Source organism: Echeneis naucrates, chromosome 3, assembly GCF_900963305.1.
Source record: "Echeneis naucrates chromosome 3, fEcheNa1.1, whole genome shotgun sequence".
Lineage (NCBI taxonomy): Eukaryota > Metazoa > Chordata > Actinopteri > Carangiformes > Echeneidae > Echeneis > Echeneis naucrates.
In genome coordinates, this window is record NC_042513.1 from 14,766,686 (window position 1) to 14,786,200 (window position 19,515).

General features: G+C 39.3%; 2 protein-coding genes across 2 annotated transcripts; both read left to right on the top strand.

Moving 5' to 3' along the window:
* The first annotated feature begins 9,847 nt into the window (after positions 1 to 9,847).
* On the top strand, positions 9,848 to 16,078 carry LOC115041037 (V-type proton ATPase subunit d 1). The gene is made up of 8 exons (XM_029498297.1): positions 9,848 to 10,029; positions 10,934 to 11,105; positions 11,854 to 12,032; positions 12,154 to 12,233; positions 12,573 to 12,650; positions 12,858 to 13,034; positions 13,926 to 14,003; positions 14,927 to 16,078. Exons 1-8 carry the CDS (start codon positions 9,903 to 9,905, stop codon positions 15,086 to 15,088), a joined length of 1,053 nt encoding a protein of 350 aa, XP_029354157.1. The 5' UTR covers positions 9,848 to 9,902; the 3' UTR covers positions 15,089 to 16,078.
* A 618-nt stretch (positions 16,079 to 16,696) lies between these two features.
* On the top strand, positions 16,697 to 19,112 carry foxr1 (forkhead box R1). Its single transcript, XM_029498529.1, has 6 exons — positions 16,697 to 16,817; positions 16,973 to 17,065; positions 17,725 to 17,918; positions 18,274 to 18,280; positions 18,515 to 18,668; positions 18,866 to 19,112. The coding sequence occupies exons 1-6, from the start codon at positions 16,697 to 16,699 to the stop codon at positions 19,110 to 19,112; spliced, it is 816 nt and encodes a 271-aa protein (XP_029354389.1).
* The last annotated feature ends 403 nt before the right edge of the window (positions 19,113 to 19,515 follow it).

Consider the following 19,515-nt stretch of genomic DNA (forward strand, 5'->3'; position numbering starts at 1 on the left):
CTCAGCTCATCACTCCTTATATGCAGCTCTCACAGGGTGGAGGAATTTTTTTAGCCCCATCTGTCAGTCACTGTCAGAAAAAGTCTGCCCACAATGCTTTACAGTAAGGAGATCATATGTAATGCAATAAATCAGCACATTGCTCATACGCAAAGCAGGTTGTTTATTGACAGAACAATGCTTCTGAACAAAGTCCTCAATGTCAAATGACGTCTTGTCCAGTTTGACGAAGAAGTCTTTGGTCTGAGAACCAGGAAACACTTTTTAATTTTTAAAGCTTCTCATAAAAGGGGACAAAAGCAAGTATTGAGGGATCATGCCTGTCTATACTACCTGTATAGACCTGTGGATGGAAAACATTTGAACAAAAACTAGCAGTTAAAATAGAAACTTTTGAAAAAGAATGGCTTCTTTTCTCCTTCATAGACACATCTGATTGCTTTTATTATTGTTGTTTTATAATATTTTTTGATTTTATTCCAGCCAAACTACATCAAGGTCCAAAACTGAAAGATCAAAATCAGGGAAAAGCTAAATTTGCAAACACCAAATATCTATGCAGAATAATAACAAAAACTATGATGTTTAATCATGCAATTGGAAAAAAGACTATTTTACTAATTGCCAATCATCATCTTGAAGCATTGAGCTTATTTCAATCAATCTAGTTAAAACTCTGAGTTTGCTACTCCTGTACTGAGGGAATTTCTGAGTTTTCTGCTTCAGAAAGGTCGCTAACTTGAACTCTGAGTTGTTTATTATGCTAAATGACTCTGAATCTAACCTCCTCCTCCTTACAGAACCAGAAACACTGCTTCATTTCCTCATTCTTTCTTTCAACCCATCTCACGCAAATTTAAACAACCTGACTAAACATTCGTGTTGGTTTGTTCCAGAGGCCTGCAGATATACTCTTTAGACATTTATATAGACGCTCATCATTTGTTTCTGCTTGCTTCTTCTCACGAATACGAAGCTGATGTGTGCCATTTGATCATTGGACTATAGCAGCCGTTGATCCTGAGTGGTGTTATTTTGAATAATTATTGCTACAAATAAATTCTGTTGTAATTTAATTCGTCGTTGTTTGTGATTATTATTATAATTGTGACAATTGCCGGATTCACAACAGTCAGTGATCAAATTCACTCCTTTTTGTTAACCTTCTGAGACTGGATATTGATTTGGACATCGGTCCCTGGTAACAGGGTGTTGCCCCGAAATTTCCTACTTACAGTAAACATTCTTAGATATTAATAATCATTGATATTAATCACGATCCTCCAAATTCCCCCTCCTAGTGCACAACATATATAAATAACAAATTAGTGGGTGATTCAGATCTTCGGGTGGCCAGGACCAAAGTGTCCTATATACAGTATTTATACAGCGTCAATTTAAAGACACACTCACTAAACACACTGATACCTGCTCCCGAAAGAGAGAAAACCATGACAGCCAAATCATGCTCCATCATTTCAGTGTCCACTGAGTTTGTTGTTAATCCAAGCTGATCAGGCTGAACACCACACTGTAAAATGTGATTTTACCTGTTTGTGTTATTTTAACATATTATTCTATGTCAGTAGGACAAACAGTTACTTAGGTTGTTGTAATAACATGAAATTAAAACAGTTTTGTCATCATGTTTTTGTGCCCTCCCACTCGCCTTTCAAACCGACGCCACCAGACGCCGTCGTCTGCGACATCTTGCTGGAGTATTTTCATAATCAACTTTAAGGATTTATTCCGGTCAAACCACAGTTGGTAATTGGAGCGGTGGAAAGACGAGCCACAGTGTTTTTGTTTGTTTTTAGTTTGTTTTAGTTTTCTTTTTTATTTCTTTCAAGTTGAAATATGTTTTGTGGTGGTTTAACGAGGTAATTAAGCTAACATTAGTCTTTTATGGTGCATAACAACATGCGAATTCAGAAGGTGTGCTGTTGCATTTTTCTGTTTAAGAAGGAAAGTAAGTGTACAAAAATTTCCTTTCTTGGAGTTTTGTGAGTTTGCGTTTATTATTAGACTAACGGTAATTAAGTTGAGAAAGCTTGTAGCACTAGCAAAGTTACCATGGCGGGGAGGGCGGTGGGGGGCATGTGGTCGGAAAATGTTCACATGTAGCCTCTTGCAGCATGTAGCTCAGTTGAATGCTGGTGAGGACACTTTCTCAAGGAAGCACCCTCCTGTTTTTTTAAGACTGTCGAGGTAAGCACTCATTTCTAAGTTCATATAAAATGGCCTGTAGGGCCTGCATCTTTATACCTACTCAAACATACCTAATAAACATGTTTTCTGTTGACAAAAATATGCACTCCTCTCCTTCACAAAATGGTTACTTTGAAGAGATCTTTCTAACTTGGATAAAATTGACTCCGGTGTGATACCAGGTTTGGTCTAAATCAGCAAATGGAACTCTTTGTTTTGTGGCCCTTTAGTTGAATGTTGATAGGCAACCCTGTTTCTGTTCTTATACATGCCAGCATACATATATTACGGCTAGAATAATTAAAGACAAAGTAGTTTTTGGTTTTTTTTTGTTTGTTTTTTTCTACAGGCCACAGATGATGAGGACATATTCACAGAGGGAATGAAATTTGTGTATGTGTGATGGAGCAGAACGCTGAAGAACAAGGCAGCAATGTGTCACAAAGGTTACTGCAGTATCGGAAAGACCAATATCTGTCTTTGCTGGCTCTCAGTGTGAGAGACCATCCGGGTGGGAGTCTGTAATGAAGCCAGCAGCTCTGTGATGTTGCTCTGCTCATTATGAACAGGAAGACAAAACCAGAACTCCCAAGTCAAGCAGTCAAGCCAGTTTTATTAAGCTTATCACAAATGTTTATTGTCATGGAGCAAAATTGACTATAGAGTGTTGTCAGTGTTGTCACTACTGTGTCCAAGATGTCTGAGTTCCCCATGATGCATTTCCTCATTTTTAACAGCTTGAACGGAGGACACAGGGGACACTCTGAGCAGTTTTTACTCTGACTCCATTCAATAATATACATTCAATCCTTCACCGTTTTCCAATTATTTAGATGTAAGGAGTTGGTGTTTTGTGATAAATAGGCCAACAGCCAATGTTATAAGGAAACACAGCATCTGTAGTATCAGTAGTGTTTGGGAAGGGTCCTCGAGGGAGGAACAAAGTTTAGTGTCATAAGACACACTAACTGAACAGTATCAACTTCCATTACCATGCAGATGACACTCCCATGTACTTAGCAATGAAGCCAAATTAAACTAACCAGCAAGTCAGTCCTCAGACATGTCTTGCAGAAATAATGGACTGAATGACTGCCGGGGGATGTACTGAGCACCTCTCTCTCTTTCTCCCCCCCATACATCGAGCATATATTCACACACACACACACACACCATTTTTATTTACAGATGCACCCTCAGTGATCTCTCTCTTTAACGCTTGTTTAAAGCCATTTGTCTTTATTTTCTGAAACTTGAGTCAGTGAAGTCAGACAGCTAGATGCTGGAAGCCATGAACTAAATTGCACTCTACATCTGAAACAAACAAACAAACAAACAAACAAACAAACCAAAAAAAAAAAAAAAAAAAATCACACAAAATTAATTTTGTTAATTTTATTGAAAAAATATCATTTAGAATATAGAAATGAAAGCAAATTTAGTGATAAATATTTTTTTTTTTGCCAACAATCAAAATAAATCAGTGCTTCTTGATTCTGTGAGCTACATCAGTAACACCATCACCTACAATTGATAGCTGAAACTCAAATATATAATAAAAAATAAAAATGAAATCTCAGATGATTGATTGACCTCAGTAGATCCTCAGATCTTCAGCGACTAGCCTTGACTCTGCGAGTCCCAGCGTCACAGCCCTTCAGAAAGGTGAGAGGCGGTGATCTAAATTGGCCAATGAGTTTTGTTTGATGCAGAGCTGGATCAAAGCACAAAAAAAAAAACAAAACAAACTTAAGACAGTCAGGCAAAAGTGGGGTTTATGGAGCAATGATATGCTTCACTTCATAAATGATATAATCTCGATGTTGCTGGTTCCTCTACATAAAGCGAATGCAGCTGGATTTGTGGGAGCTGAGGAGGGCTCTGATGATGAAGTTGCACTCATTGTCAGATGCAGAGACGAAGAAAAGGCTGTTGTGAAGGGGGACCTCCATCAAACACGGTGCATTCCTGTTTTTTGTTTCCTTACTCACTGCAAAACTCCTACTTTTATCTTCGGCTGAAAACACATTTTCTCTCCCTCTGCCCCAATCTGAATAGTGCTGTTATCGTCTAGTAATATAACAATATCATTTAACTTTTAAATTGAATAGATTTATTTAGAGAGATAAAACGTTCAGACTTCCACAAGATCTGATGAGAAAATTTAAAATGAAACAGAATGTATTTTTTTTTTTTTAACATCCATAACCCAAAATAGAATGCTGCGTAATAACATATATTTGCCAAATAACTTTTCTCCATTTCTCAGTATAAATAACATTCGACGAGTGGTGGATCCTTCTTTCTGCTAACTTCATTTTTAAAGGGTCATTAGACAAATCTGAGGGGCCATGAGATAATACATAGCAGAGGAAAAAGGTTCTGTTGCATAAATTTACAAGAGAAAAAGGTAAATCAATTTCTTGTTATTATCACATATTATTAATAACGATCAGGCTTCAAAGTGGGAGCAATAGAAAAAGGGATGAGGTTAAGTTTCCTGCATTGAGAAGTAAAAAAGTTACTTATTGCACCAAGAAATGAAATGTAATGAAGTAGAAATGGAAAATGGAAAATTTTGATCAAAATGTCTGCCATGATGCATCAGCTGATTTTACATGTGGCAGTCATGTCGTGTGGAAAAGCTGTTTCAGTCGTGTGACTCTTGTAATGTTTGAGATATCAACATTTTTCCTCTTGTTTCATTCATCTGCTAGTCAATTTCACAGCTCACATATAAACTATGTCACATATCAGATTTAAGATTAGAATTTAAGAAATTTAAAAGTGGAATTTTCAGGCTTTCCTAAATCTCACGATAGGATGACAAGAAAAAGGACGCATTGCTCAGTCCCTGTGAAATGGTACAGCTTAGTCACACTGTCGTTAGGCAATCAACCTTCTAATGCAGTCTCTGAATTAGGTAACACGTCGTTAAGTAGCGATTTCCACACGCCTTTAGACAGAGGGAGGAAGCGTAACACTGAACCACAGTAATGTAATATCAGTTGTGATTGCAGTTATCCTACTGTTAGCAAAATATTGTGACACATTATAGAAAATCATAGATATTGAAATACCTATAAAGGCTAAAAGACAGCTTCCACACACTACAGAGCAGGATGCAAAAAGTCCACTTCAGTTTTCAATTAAATCCCTTTCAACATCCTTTAGCCAGAGAATTTTAAAAAAGCAGCGCTTAAGCAATTTGCGGTAGTCACAGAGATTTTCTATTGAAAATGCTCATTGTCGATATTATTCTTCTTTTGCACAATTTTTGCCCTAGTAATTAGAATCTAGTAATGCAAAATGATGTGCAGTTCAGGCATGAATTGTGTCTTTTTAACCGTAACCATTCATTCATCCTATATCCATTTCTATGTTGCCATGCTGCCTTTAACCATAGCCAGTAAACTGAGAGATGTTGGCCAGACTCTCCCCTCTCTGTTGTCATCATACCTCAACGTAAACATGTGATTCAATGAGTCCTGACACTTGAAACAGACTGGTGTTGAAACTCACAGTAGTTAGTTTGCCCTCTAGGTAGTGTCTGACTCTGCCTTCCAGTATATCCAAATATTGCTGTTGATGTGGAGCCAACATTTCATTTGTGCTTTTTATGGCAAGCAACAAGCCCATCACCTACCACACCTTAAAATTGCAATACAATTACACCTAAATAAGATGTCAACAGATGAGTTTCAAAAGCACCACTCCTGTAGTATTCAAGAAACATCTCCAGGATGCCCTGGGACACATCAGTGTTGTGACCTGGGGTCATAAGGTGTTTCGGGTCTCACAACATCCTCCCTCGCCCAGCTGACCCAGCCGACCCAGCCGACCCAGCCAGGGTTGTTCAGGCCCCAGCTTGCGTCCCAGCAGCTATCCACAGATCAGCTCTCTTCAACCAAAGATACCTAGTGGCTTTTTCTGTGCCCTCACTGGCAGATTGGATGACCCTTTTATTGGCTGCTCCTGTCACGCCCAACTGAATGAAGCTCTTTCAGAGAGAACATCCTGCAAATCCTCTACAGTGAACTTCTATGGGCTCATAGAATTTTTTCCAGTTTCTGCCCTGACCTGAGTTGTCAATAAAAAGAAAATTTACCACAGAGATGGATGCAATTTGATCTTAGGAGGAGTAGTTTTAAGCTTTCTTGAAACCTTGGTTGGACTAAGGGAATAAAGGATAAATAAGCAGTTTGATAGTAATATTGTGGTGATTAGACTGAAAAGACAGCACCACAACGTAGTGGTTAGCGCCTGGGGCCTTTCTGTGCATGTTTGCATGTTCTCCCTGTGTCTATGTGGGTTTCCTCCCACCGTCCAAAGAGATCATGTTTAGGTTAACTGGTGACTCTAAATTGTCCGTAGGTATGTCTCCGCGTGTTGGCCCTGCAATGGACTGGCGACCTGTTCAGGTCGTACCCCGCCCTCGCCCAGGGTGAGCTGGGATTGACTCCAGCATCCCCCGCAACCTGGAAACAGAAAAGCAGTAGAGGATGGATGGATGTAAGACTGATTGGGTGGGTTTAGTTGTGAGATTTAGTTGAGGTGATGTTCCTTTGTCTGTGTGGATTTGTCAGAGATACAGGATTAGATTTGTGTGTCTTACAGTATCACTTGTTAGTTAGGGGTTAGGGTTAGGGTTAGGCCAGACTTTCCAAATGCTATCTGCCATTAGCCTCAGTGTTCATTCAACAAAACACACAAGGTTTAATCGTCAGTGACCCTAAGCCCTTCAACAATCAAAATTTATCCCAACTGGTTCATCAGGAAATATGTTCTGCTTGTGTGCAACACAAAGGAGTCAGCACATTCAGGGCTGCTTGTCTAACAAAAGGTACAAGAGCAGCAACTACACTCATTACTGTAATATGGCACGCTTACGTAATATGTCAGCATTTTTTATTTACCAAAATATTCATGAACACAAAGCTGCCAGTTTTTTAAAGACTTGAGCATCTGACTAATGAAGATGACTGACAAGATAATTAACGTTTAAGCTTGATTCTTGTAACAAAACAAACCAAGGGAATGTGGCAGAACTGCACGGGAAGCCGGGGGAACATATTTGACATGCTATAGTCACGGTGCTTTGTAGTACAGACATGTAAAGAAGTGACACAGGCAATGCTACCCCATCAAATACATGTTTATCATTCAAAGTTTCGTTCTATTGCTCCATTAGTTTAACTCGCAATTTATTTATTTTTGAATTTCAATATAAAATTTTAAGGCAAAGAGACAAGCGATCAACCGGTTCAAGTGTTTTGCAACTATAATAGAAAGAGGTTATCCAAACCACCCAGGCCTTGTCACACTGAGATCAGAGGAATTACACAAAGCATTTCAAAAATGTAACTAGTCATTTGTGATTGATTACATAAAGGTTAGGTGTAAAACATAGCAGCTAAAGCGACAATGAAATGGTATCTCTGTTTCAGGTTTGCTCTACTATATTCTGAAAAGTGACATATTCTGATTTGTGACTGAATGATTTCAAAATCCACAGCGGGACAAGAGTTTCAAACAGATGTTCAGCGTGCTAGAAAGTCAGAAAAAAAAAGTTAAATAAATATCGTGAGATGCAATATGATCATATTATAACAATATTTTATATAAAATAACAATAGGATGAAGAGCCATAACATTATGTCCACCACCCTAATAATGTGTATATCCCACCAAGTAACGCAAGACGATTTCATTTTACTGCAGCAGCTTTTGTCCAATATCCATCCATCCATCTTCATCCGCTTATCTGGGGTCAGGTCGCAGGGTGTCCAATAAGTGAATAAAAATATATCCAAAAATCAGCACTGATTGAATAGTACCTCCCAGTAGCTGTGGACCAAAACTCTTACTTTAGGTTCTTTTTCTGTTTTTGGTGCTTCCGTCAATGAAACTAACAGTTTCACATTCCCTTAAACTGGCTTAACAAGTCCTCTCAAACTTAATAAATATAAACCACAAAATAATGATAATGATAAATAAAACAATTGTCTTTTAGCATAAATAATAAACGTGAACTGTAGCTTAAAATTTGGACAAAATAATGAAGGAAACAATGATGCCCAGGTAAAATAAAAAAAAAAGGTGTGCCTTTTAAAATAACTCATCACCTGTACAGTATTCTTTTGTTTCCCTGTCTGTACATTCTGTTATTGCACAAGAGCTTATAGTCGTAAATTTTTAAAGTGTTTGAACAATCACTCAGCAAGTGTACGCATATAACTTTTTCTTTGAAAATTCAATGGCCCTTACAGAGATATACAAACAACCACAGATAAATGCAAGTCATGAGTCAGCCAATACAGTTACTGCCACTATTCATACACACATGCACAACATTTGCCACGTTCAGAAGTTGTCACATATAAAAATGATTTAACAACTGTCCTTGTTTTATTTTCCTCTAAAAAATAATGAATCGTGAACTGTTGCCAGAAAAACAAAAAAAATACTGCGGCTTTACATATCTCAAACATTCATTCATTGATCTTCTACCTTATCCGTTTCCGGGTCTCAGCCAATCCCAGCTCACACTGGGTGAGGGCGGGGGGGTACACCCTGGACAGGTAGGCAGTCCATCACAGGGCCAACACACAGAGACAGACAGAGAGCAACAACCACTCACACTCAGAGCTACAGATAATTTAGAGTCACCAGTTAACCCAAACATGTTGTCTTTGTATGGTGGGAGGAAACCGGAGTACCCAGAGGAAACCCACCTGGGCACGGGGAGAACATGCAAACTCCACACAGAAAGGCTCCAGGCCGAGAACCGAGCCCACAATCTTTTTTTAGTGCGGAAAAAACAAACCCAGTTTCATTTATTCTTCAGGTGAAAAAGGGAAAAAAATTGCCCATCAACTTCTGACCTTAAGTGATCCAATTCGCTTCCCAACAGACCTCCTTGGAAAGCCTGTTGTGTTCCTCATCAATAGCCGCAGCTTTGTTTCTGACTCATCAAATTAAACAGCAGCCAACAAGGATCAAAAACAATGTGTACTGACTACCCAGAGCAGAATACAATGTAAGAGACTACTTACAATACTGGGGAGTGGCTATGTTCAATTTGTACAATGTATTAATTTGACAAGTGGTGCAACATCAAATTAATAATTAGTATGATTGTAGATCTGTAAGGAATGTTTTCTTTGTAATTTCCATGGCGTCAAATTTGACCTTGACACGAATGATGCAATACAGCTAAAAGGCTGATTCATGTTAGAGACACATTTTGTTACATGGTTGATGGCATGGTTAAATTTTGCTGATCAGTGGTCAGTGTGATCTCATGTTCTCCTGAGTGCAATGTACGTATTTGTGTGGGGAATTACTAAAGTAAACCTACTTCACTTGGCTCTAATGTATTTATATTATTATTTGTCAATATGTTTATGAAAAAAAAGAAAAAAAAATACAACAACGAAAAACTAATAGTTCAGTTGCAAAATAAGCTAATACTGCTCATAGTTGGAAGAACTTATGAATGTTGAAAGAGTTTCCATATTTTTCTGTAATTTCTTCGACACACACACCTACTTCCGTAAACACACGCATACGCACGTACACGCGCACGGTCGGCAGAGGCAGATGACTGATCAGGTGACGGTCACGTGCCGCAGTCAGCTGATGCTAATGCTAACCGGACACACGGACAGAGACGGAGCCGACGGCCAGACAGGATGCCTTTTTCCGAGCTGTATTTTAACGTCGACAACGGCTACCTGGAGGGGCTGGTCAGGGGCTTTAAGGCTGGAATACTGTCCCAGGCGGATTATCTAAACCTGGTCCAGTGTGAGACCCTGGAAGGTGAGTCGAGACAGATGGTAGCTAAAGGCTTAAAGCTAACTAGGTAGCTAGCTAGCTTGTTAGCTGTCAGTTCCTTAACTATAGCAAGCTGTTAGCTCAGTTAAATGTCAGCGATAGTGTCGCTTATAATCGTATTATACAACTATACTATATTGTCGACCTGCAGTATTACTTATTAGGCCTTGCAACAATTTCTTCGGATTTGAGGAAAAGTGTCATCAGTATATTTTTTTTCTCAGCATCTTACCTAGCTAGCATTACGCTTCCTGAAGCTAAGTCAGATTTGTGAGGTGATGTGAAGTTTATTGGTCAATAAGGGATTTTTACAGGAAATGAAACTGTTTAGCTGAAATTGGGCTAAAAGCTGTATTTCAGGAGTATTTTAGTCTGTGGATAATTATACAGCTGTATCTCACAATACTTTGAAATTTGTTTATCTTTTCCAATAATCTCTACAGCATCTGTGCTGAAGAGTGAAACGACTTTAATATCAAGTGTTAGCATTTTTGTGAAAAGATTCCCATGGGAGGCCTTCAATGTCACACAACAATAATACAACTGAAAAATATAGACGAAAAATTGACTGCAGTTGTTATTGCACCTCAAACAATAACAACATCCAAACAAATCCAATTCAATATATTAGATACTTCAATCAATATATAACTAGCGATTTTCCACCAGTAGTTGTAAATTTCACTACTGCATTATTATATGGGAATATACACTTTGCCAACGCGGTGACTCTCACTTTTACGCAGAGGTTGATCTGATTTTGTTAATACCCCTTGACATAAAAGCAGAACAGCATTTCATGCATTTGTTTGTTAAGTCAACACCACATATCAACCAACACAGTCTTTTAAAATTCAGTAATTTTTCTATCCAATCATCTCCCCTGCAGATCTGAAGCTCCACCTGCAGAGCACAGACTATGGCAGCTTCCTGGCAAATGAGGCGTCTCCTCTCACCGTGTCTGTTATTGATGACAAGCTGAAGGAGAAAATGGTGGTGGAGTTTCGCCACATGAGGAACCAGTCATATGAGCCACTGGCCAGCTTCATGGACTTCATCACGTAAGTCTGTAAAATATTCAAACCAGCAGGTGTAATGCAGTGGAAATATTATTTTCGATCATCATCCACAATGTGAATTATTAAGGGATGTCACACAGGAAGGACTGCAAGATCTTTAAAACAAGCAAATAATAAAGAAACCCGACTACACATTTAGATTAAATTAGATTGTTCCTGCCATTCCTTAAAAAAAATGTATAATATAGCAAGTTAAATATTTCGAGGGATCAATTAGACTTGAGAGCCACGATATTAATGCAGTCTACATGTAATTTACCATGTGCAATTTCTCTTACCCACCACTGTTGGTGGCAAAGCAGAACTACAAGTTTTCAGAGGTTGCCTATCTGTATTTGTATATGTATATATATGCGTGCGCGTGCACACACACACACACACACACGCTCTGGACAGGTCACCAGTCAATCACAAAGATTACATATAGCGGGGAGGAAGCTGGAATCCTTGGAGGGAACATGTGGGGGCATAAAGCCCTAGCCCCAGGGGTTGGAACTAGAGCTTCCTTCCTGTGAGGTGACAAAATCTTAGGTTTTCCTGTCATAGGAAGTACACCATACACACATGCTGTGGGAGCTGCAAAATCCTAAAAAAAAAACTGACTTGACTGACTGACCACTGTCTTCCTCCATTATTTCCTTATTTGTCAACACTTTAATAGAGCTTCAGTGTAGTAGGATATCTTGTGATCTTGTGTATCTCCACTGGTCCCTCCTCTGTGCAATTTCAGGTATAGTTACATGATCGACAACGTCATCCTGCTGATCACAGGCACCCTGCACCAGCGTGCCATCTCTGAGCTGGTGCCAAAGTGTCATCCACTGGGCAGCTTCGAGCAGATGGAGGCAGTAAATATCGCCCAGACCCCTGCAGAATTATACAATGCAATCTTGGTAGACACACCACTGGGTAAGTGCCCAAATATGTAAACCTGAATTCTAAATCAAAACTGAAAAGTAATTTCTTGTGATGAACAACAGATGGTGCAATAGACCAAATAAATTATCATTAAGTTCCATTGTCTTCTCAGCTGCCTTCTTCCAAGACTGTATATCTGAGCAGGATTTGGATGAGATGAACATTGAAATCATCCGTAACACACTTTACAAGGTAAAGTATACAAGTATTTTTAGGGGGCTGTACTGAATAAAGGACTGCATGAACTAAAATAATGTAGAACTGAAACTGAAGCAGACAAAGAAATTTCTACTTTAATGCCATGAAATAAGATATTATTACGTTGTCAGAATGTATACAGTAAGATTTAGATCTATATTTAAGTTGATATGTAGTGACATTTAAAAGCATTTCTTTATAAAAATATCCTGATTTTGTGCTTGTGTTTATTTTAATTTGTGATATAAGGTGAAATATACAAAACAAAAATAGTGTTACTAGTATAATGTATCCACTATTCCCTAAAAGGAAATTTATGGTATGACATCTTAGGCTTATCTGGAAGCTTTCTATAAGTTCTGTTCCAACCTTGGAGGAACCACAGCAGACACCATGTGTCCTATTCTGGAGGTAAGTCTGTTTTGATTTTGCAGGTAAACACAATCATACATGTGCACGTCTGATTTGTAGTTTTTGGTACATAAACATAGCAGCGTAAAAGAAATAGGCATAGTTGATTGATTTCAATGTGTAGAAATGAGCTTAAAATTGTGCATGTTAAAGTGGCAGCTCTGTGGCAGCATTACTCCTGGACTGATGCTTCTGTCTCTGTTGCAGTTTGAGGCCGACAGGAGAGCCTTCATTATCACCATCAACTCCTTTGGCACAGAACTGTCCAAGGAGGATCGTGCAAAGCTGTTCCCCCACTGTGGCAAGCTTTACCCAGAAGGTCTTGCTCAGCTGGCCCGGGCAGATGACTACGAGCAGGTCAAGGCTGTTGCTGACTTCTATCCTGTAAGTCCAAACGTCTGAAGACACTAAATCAGCGGTTAAACAGTAAAGACATGTTAACATTAAGTTATGGCTTATGCAGTCTCTGTGATTTTTATCCAGGAAAGGCCAATCTGGCCAAGTGTCTGTAGAAAGTCTGTAGTAGGGATGCACCGAAAATTTGTCCAAAAGCCGAAAAGAATGCAACACAGAAAAGGAAACTGACACCGAGCACACCCACTCCGTCTGTGGCGGATGTTTTTGAAAAGGCAAGAAAGTTTTCCAGTGATTCTGCCAAGGCAAAGGGCATAACACAAAAAATATGGAATTCATTGCCTTTGTTGATCAGCCGTTCTCTGTCGCGGAAGATGTGGGATTTCGTAGGCTGATAGATCACACTGAGCCCCGTTATGCTATGCCAAGCAGACGACATTTCTCAGACGTGTGCTACCTGAGCTGTTTAATGTTGTTGCAACTCACATCCATGAGCTTCTAGCATCAGATATTACAGCTATCAGTTTTACAGGCCAGTCAGTTATAAGCCTGTACATCATTATTTAATGTGCACATGAGTGGGGTCAAGTGAAACATTTTATTTAGAATTTTAATTTATATTGTGCATTGTTGTAATGTCAGTGCTAAACAAAGATTTTCCTACTTTTGTAATAGATTTTTTGCAGTGCCTTGATTTTAGTGAAGTTGGTACAGATCGTAGCCATAAATGCTATGGTTCTAATAATTCACATAATCGTTTCTTTCTGTGTTTTCAGTTTCGGCCAAGAATTTTCATTTCAGTGCATTCCTAATCAATAGGGTTTTCATTTAAGTTTTAAGTTGCTGTTTTACTGAGTTTAGTGTGTAGTTAATCATTCCAGCTAACAGCCTTTATTTATGTCTGCTTACTGCTGTCATCAGGAGTACAAGCTGCTGTTTGAAGGCGCTGGCAGCAACCCAGGAGATAAAACACTGGAGGATCGTTTCTTTGAGCACGAGGTGATGCACATCTTCAGACAAACATTATACAAACAAGCTGAGAATGTTTTCTGACTGAAGGTTTAATATTGCAGATTTAACTTGTTTGTGTTGCCTCTTAGAGTTGCAGGGGATATTGTTTAAAGGGCCATGAATTAGAGTGTGGAAGTTAGGTCATTTAACACTGGTCACTGGATCAGGTCTGTTTCTTTCTCAGAAATTGTCGAGACTTTCTCTTTGAAATAGACCCAATAATTCCCACCAAAAACAGCAGGGGGGAGTGGATAGCCAGTAGCAGTTTTTTATAGATTTTTTTTTTTTTCATTAAACAGCATACATTAGTTTACATCTTATAATGGTTATAGAATACAGAAACATAATGTCGCTGCAACTTTCACATGCAGGTATGAAAAATCCCACATCCTCTTATCCCTCCCCCACCCATTACACACCCCAACCCACCTGCAATCCCCACTTGTCCCTTAAAGTCCAGATCTTCACAAGAATGATTGTCCATTGAGGTCAATGACTAACCCAGGATTACAGGGAAAAGTCAAATATAATATAGTACAGCAGAATAAGTGAATAAATATCATGGAAGGAAGGAAGGAGGAGCAGTTTTTATTATAGTAAATGGATTGTTAATTATGATAAATTTAGCAGCCAGTTTTGAGCAGGATCAGGGGGATGGTTGCACGTCTAGACAACAGTTCTGGAGGTGGAGGGATCGAAGCCAGTTTAAACAAACCAAAAGGAAAATCTGTTGTCTGTACACCTCATTGAGATTTGACACTGTGTGTGTACATAGCAGTTGGTGGGTGCAGGTTCATTGGCAGATAATTGTATTTGCGATAAATGTGCAGCCCTATGCATTAATAATGTGTCTTTTCAATGTAGTCTTTGTGGTGTTTGTAAACCAACACTACTTTCTCTCTATATTTTAGGTGAAGTTGAACAAGCTGGCCTTCCTCAACCAGTTCCACTTCAGTGTTTTCTACGCTTATGTCAAACTGAAGGAGCAGGAGTGCAGGAACATTGTCTGGATCGCCGAGTGCATTGCCCAGCGGCACCGCGCCAAAATTGACAACTACATTCCTATCTTTTAAGCCTACTCTTACTGTCTCACATCTCTCTCCTCTTCTACCCATCATCATTTCTTTCCGTCTTATGTCTCAAGTCACGGCTAAGTGTGAAAGGTTCTTGGTGGTTTGATGTGAAATTTTCTCCGTTCTTCACTCGTAGCTGTAAATTTGTTTTAGACACCTGCATTTGTTGCTGTACAACAACAAATGCAAGTCTGGCTTATTGTGACTTAAAAGGTAAAACAAATTATCAACTGAAGCAATGTTAAGTTGACAGGAATCATGTGAGCTGCGTCCAGAAGAGGTGGGTGGGTAAAGGACACATCTTATTTGACTTTCAAACACTTACCTCTGACTGTCTAAACTTTATGAAGCTATGTGTTTGTTTTGGGTGGCACGTCTTGGCCACCAGACACAACCATTGCTAAAATAAACGAGAGTAAAAATTTGCATTTACTAAATTATCTTCAACCACCTGTTGAAGATCATCTGGATGTTCAGGCACAATGAATAGCTGAACTGTCTTCCCTAGTGAACTTTAGGTTTTAGAATAATTGTCTACAACCTCATATCAATGCTTAAATACAAACATTCCTGCTACAGTATCAAGTTCTATATGACCTGTATTTCATTTTAGTTCTTGGTTTTTTCAGCATGTCCGGTCATTGTGGATATCCCCTAAACCTAACAAGAGAAATCTGTGAGCCCCATCTGATTTTCTGTCTTAGCTAATTGTCGTTGGATATTAAAAGGACAAAGAGCTGAACAGGAGCACTAAAGTCTTCACTGTCCCTGTTCTTGTGCGAAGTTTCTGTAAATGAACGTGAGGATAAATGTCAAGTATATGGCAGATGTAATGTTAATGATAAAAAGGTATATACATATTTAAAGATGACTATATGATTTTTGATTTCTCATATTGTAAAGACTGATTTATTTCTGTTTTTGTCTGTTTCTTACTTGTGAAATGTGTATTGTGAATGTGATTAAAATAAATAAACAGACTCAACTGCACTAATAGATGTATAGAGAAATGTAAAAGACTCAAAAGGATTTAAATAGGAATTCATTCTACTGGAAAGTATATTTAAAGAAGGAAAAGAAATAGAGCCCATAAACTCATTAGGAAAATGTCTACTGAGCTAATAAATTGAAGAAGTAGGGTCATTTTCCTATAGACTTTAAAATATAATCCTGCTTCTTCTTAACCTTTTGTTTTCATCCAGTCTGGTTGCACAGTAGAACAGGTAGAAGTGTAATCATCGTTTAAAGACTTTGTTTCTTCAGTAGTCAAGGAGTATCAGTGTCACCATAGTTTTCTGGATTTGTGGCGTCTCAGTTAGCAGATGTGGGATTCTGACAGGTTTCTGTGTTTTAGGCTCAACGTAAGTTTCAGTCCCTTCAACTTCTTTATAATTGTTTTTATATTGTTGTTTAATGGATAAACAAGTATTCAAAAGTAGTAACTCCAGGATAAGTGAATCACCGCAGGCTGGACTCACTTCAGGTCTGATTAAGTCTAATCAGGCTGTTGAGCTCCAGCTGCTACAGAAGTGGACTGGAGGAAACCTGCAGATCTTCACAAAGCTGCTGTCGATCTGGGAGGGACGGACTCATGAAACACATCCAGACATGACCTTCCAGCTGAAAACCTCAGCTCAGCTCTTTGACCTGCACTGCACTGTAGGCCTAACAGACTGGGACATGGACAAGGAGCTGAAGCTGGCAACAACCACTGACCAGTTTTACCACGGTGACCATCTTGTTGGTTTGTTTGTTTGTTTGTTTTTTTTTTAAACACCGGGTGATCCAAAATCTGCATTATACACATTCGATTTTACAGAAGTCCAAAATGTGCTGCTTGACATTGCGTGATGTTTATATTTCTCTGTCTGTATCTGGTTGCAGATGACAAGCTGAACGATCAGTATGTGGTCCAGAGGCCTCCTGCAAGAGCCTCAAGAAGAAAAGACGAATTCACTTTCTATGATAAAACCTCAGGTGAGCTGAGGGAAGGACTCCCAAGTTTTTCAGTGAAGTGAAAGTGAGCTTTTCACTTCATTCTTCTCTCTGTGGTTCAATCTGCTGAAGCTGCATCAGCCTCTTGTCAATTGAAATCCTTTTAGTGCATAATGAACTTCGTGGCTTTGGGTTTAAAACTTTTTTTTTTTTTTGAGTGTAACCAGTCGAACATGGGATGCTGCAACCTGTGGTTGTGTTTTTGTCTGCAGTGAAAATGTGAAGGTGTCAAGGTGGTGTGTATATTTATGTTAGTCCCAGTTTCTGGAATTTAGGTTGGATGGAGGGAACACTAAAGTATCTCAAAATCTGCTTTGCAATAAGAAAAATAAAATGATGACATTGCAATATAAAAAAATGGGAAGAAGAGGCCAATGTAGATCGGTGTAGAAATATAGAAAACTATCTTCTTTTGTATGTATTTAAAAGCCTGATAATAGAAGACCTAGGAGGTTGAGAGATTACAAAGCAGCTGAATTTCCAGTCCCAAATCATTTTTTACAGATAAAAGACAAACATTGATATCTACTCAGAATGATCATGGAGCCTGCGTGAAATAGTTTTTGCTGTTGGAGTTCACCATAATTTGTGCTGACTGAACCTTGTTGCACGTCAGATGTGTGCCTTGTTCTGTGTGTCAGACACCTTCGTGAAGCCAAACCTGTGGCTGATGGTGAATCCTAACATCGTCTGCCCAATCCAGTACGGAGCAAACCCCGCAGATCTGCAGGGTCTCTGTGAACCTGCTGAAGACATCCAAACAACCCTGCCGACGCCAGCGGAGCTCCACGTTGATGACCCTCTCCAGGAGGGACTTCACCACCTGGAGAACATGGTGACGTATACGTTCAAATACATGGTGTCGACTGTGTAACCAGCCTTGATGTGCTGTCTGAAAGATTTTTATTTATTTATTTTTATAAATCTACAGTGGTTCATATTTATTTAAATCTAAGCTTGGTTAGTTTTGCATGGAAATGTTTATTAAATTGAAGTTTAGTGATATCTCCTAATGACTAATAATTAATCAATATTTGGGTGATGGTCTCATTTAGAGGAAAATAGACCCTAAAGTGGGGAGAAGCCAGAGCTACCCCTCGCTGTAAAATGGCAGCTGACAAACCTCTTGGTTATGAATTGATGGGGTTGATACTTGCCCCACTTTCTTGTCCTTTTGTTGACACTTACAGCCCACTGGTGGGCTGAAAGTGGAAATACAGAGGGTAATTATATGGATGGATGCATGGATTGAGCCTGAATGTTTTCTTTTTACTTGACTGTTAGACCAAGAATAAAGATGTGTCATGTAGCACGGCGAGGAACAGCCGCAAAGGGAGGAAAACCAAAACCAGGGTGAGGCGGGGGGGGTTTGATTTAAAGATCCTATATACGTTTAAGCTAAAGTGAGGCAACTATATGGATTTCTTTGAGCTTTTCTGGAAATGCCCTCCCTCCAGGACAATAAGGCCCTGAAGCCAGGATGCTGGCCTCGTCCGCCAGTGAATTACTGCATCCTCATAGCCTTGGCGCTTAAGAGCAGCCATGTTGGGAGCCTTAAAGTCCAACAAATTTACAACTTCATCAGGTTGGTTTGTTAAACATCTTCAACAGTTTTATGTGATGGTCATTGCTCCAATCCCAAGAGATTATGCACATGTCAGTTGAATAATTTGACAGCATTCAAGAGGGTCTGTACGTCAATTTCAATGGTATAGATGGATTGGATCAAAAAGTTGCACCGTGACCTTTTGAATTTTGGAGGTTTTAACTCATATTTCCCAGAGAGCACTTCCCCTTCTTTCAGACGGCCCCGGATGGCTGGAAAAACACCATCCGACACAACCTGTGCTTCAACACCAGCTTCCGCAAAACCTGCAGCCAGCTGGGCAGGGATGGGAAGAGGAAGTCGTGTTTCTGGCACCTAACTCTAGATGGCCAACGTCGACTAGATGATGAGATCCACACATTGATAGGAGAATCCCTGAGGCGGCTGGAGAGGAGCATGGCCTATCCAGGTGCAGTGAGCTGAAACGTGAATCTGAGGGCGCTGACTCAGTTAAGTGTCGTCTTAGCTAACCGTTAGTGAACAAATTGCTGCAGGATACTGTGATACCTGCTGGGGTTCATAAAAATGCAGATTTGAGCCCACTGGCAACCCACTATTATGTCAGTTTGTGAGCTCCTGTTCTGATTGTCATACACTTCGCAGTGTGCGGCACGTGTGCTGGCCCTATGAGCGACTGAGAACATAAATGTGTTACTGTGGTGGTAAATCAAATGAGAAGTAGAAACATTTTCACACAGATTTCTTAACAATCACATCAATTTTCAGCCCCGCAGTCTACCTTCACTTTTACAGTATTATGAGATTCCAAGTGAAGCAGGGTTGTTTGGTTTGTTAGTATATTACAAAGACTTCATATTTAGATATT

Coding starts and splice junctions, on each gene's coding strand:
- LOC115041037 (XM_029498297.1), top strand. CDS start 9,903: ATGCCTTTTTCCGAGCTGTATTTTAACGTCGACAACGGCTACCTGGAG. Junction 12,033..12,153: donor CTTGGTAGACACACCACTGG/GTAAGTGCCCAA, acceptor TTGTCTTCTCAG/CTGCCTTCTTCCAAGACTGT. Junction 14,004..14,926: donor ATCGTTTCTTTGAGCACGAG/GTGATGCACATC, acceptor TCTATATTTTAG/GTGAAGTTGAACAAGCTGGC.
- foxr1 (XM_029498529.1), top strand. CDS start 16,697: ATGACCTTCCAGCTGAAAACCTCAGCTCAGCTCTTTGACCTGCACTGC. Junction 17,066..17,724: donor TTTCTATGATAAAACCTCAG/GTGAGCTGAGGG, acceptor TCTGTGTGTCAG/ACACCTTCGTGAAGCCAAAC. Junction 18,669..18,865: donor CAAATTTACAACTTCATCAG/GTTGGTTTGTTA, acceptor CATATTTCCCAG/AGAGCACTTCCCCTTCTTTC.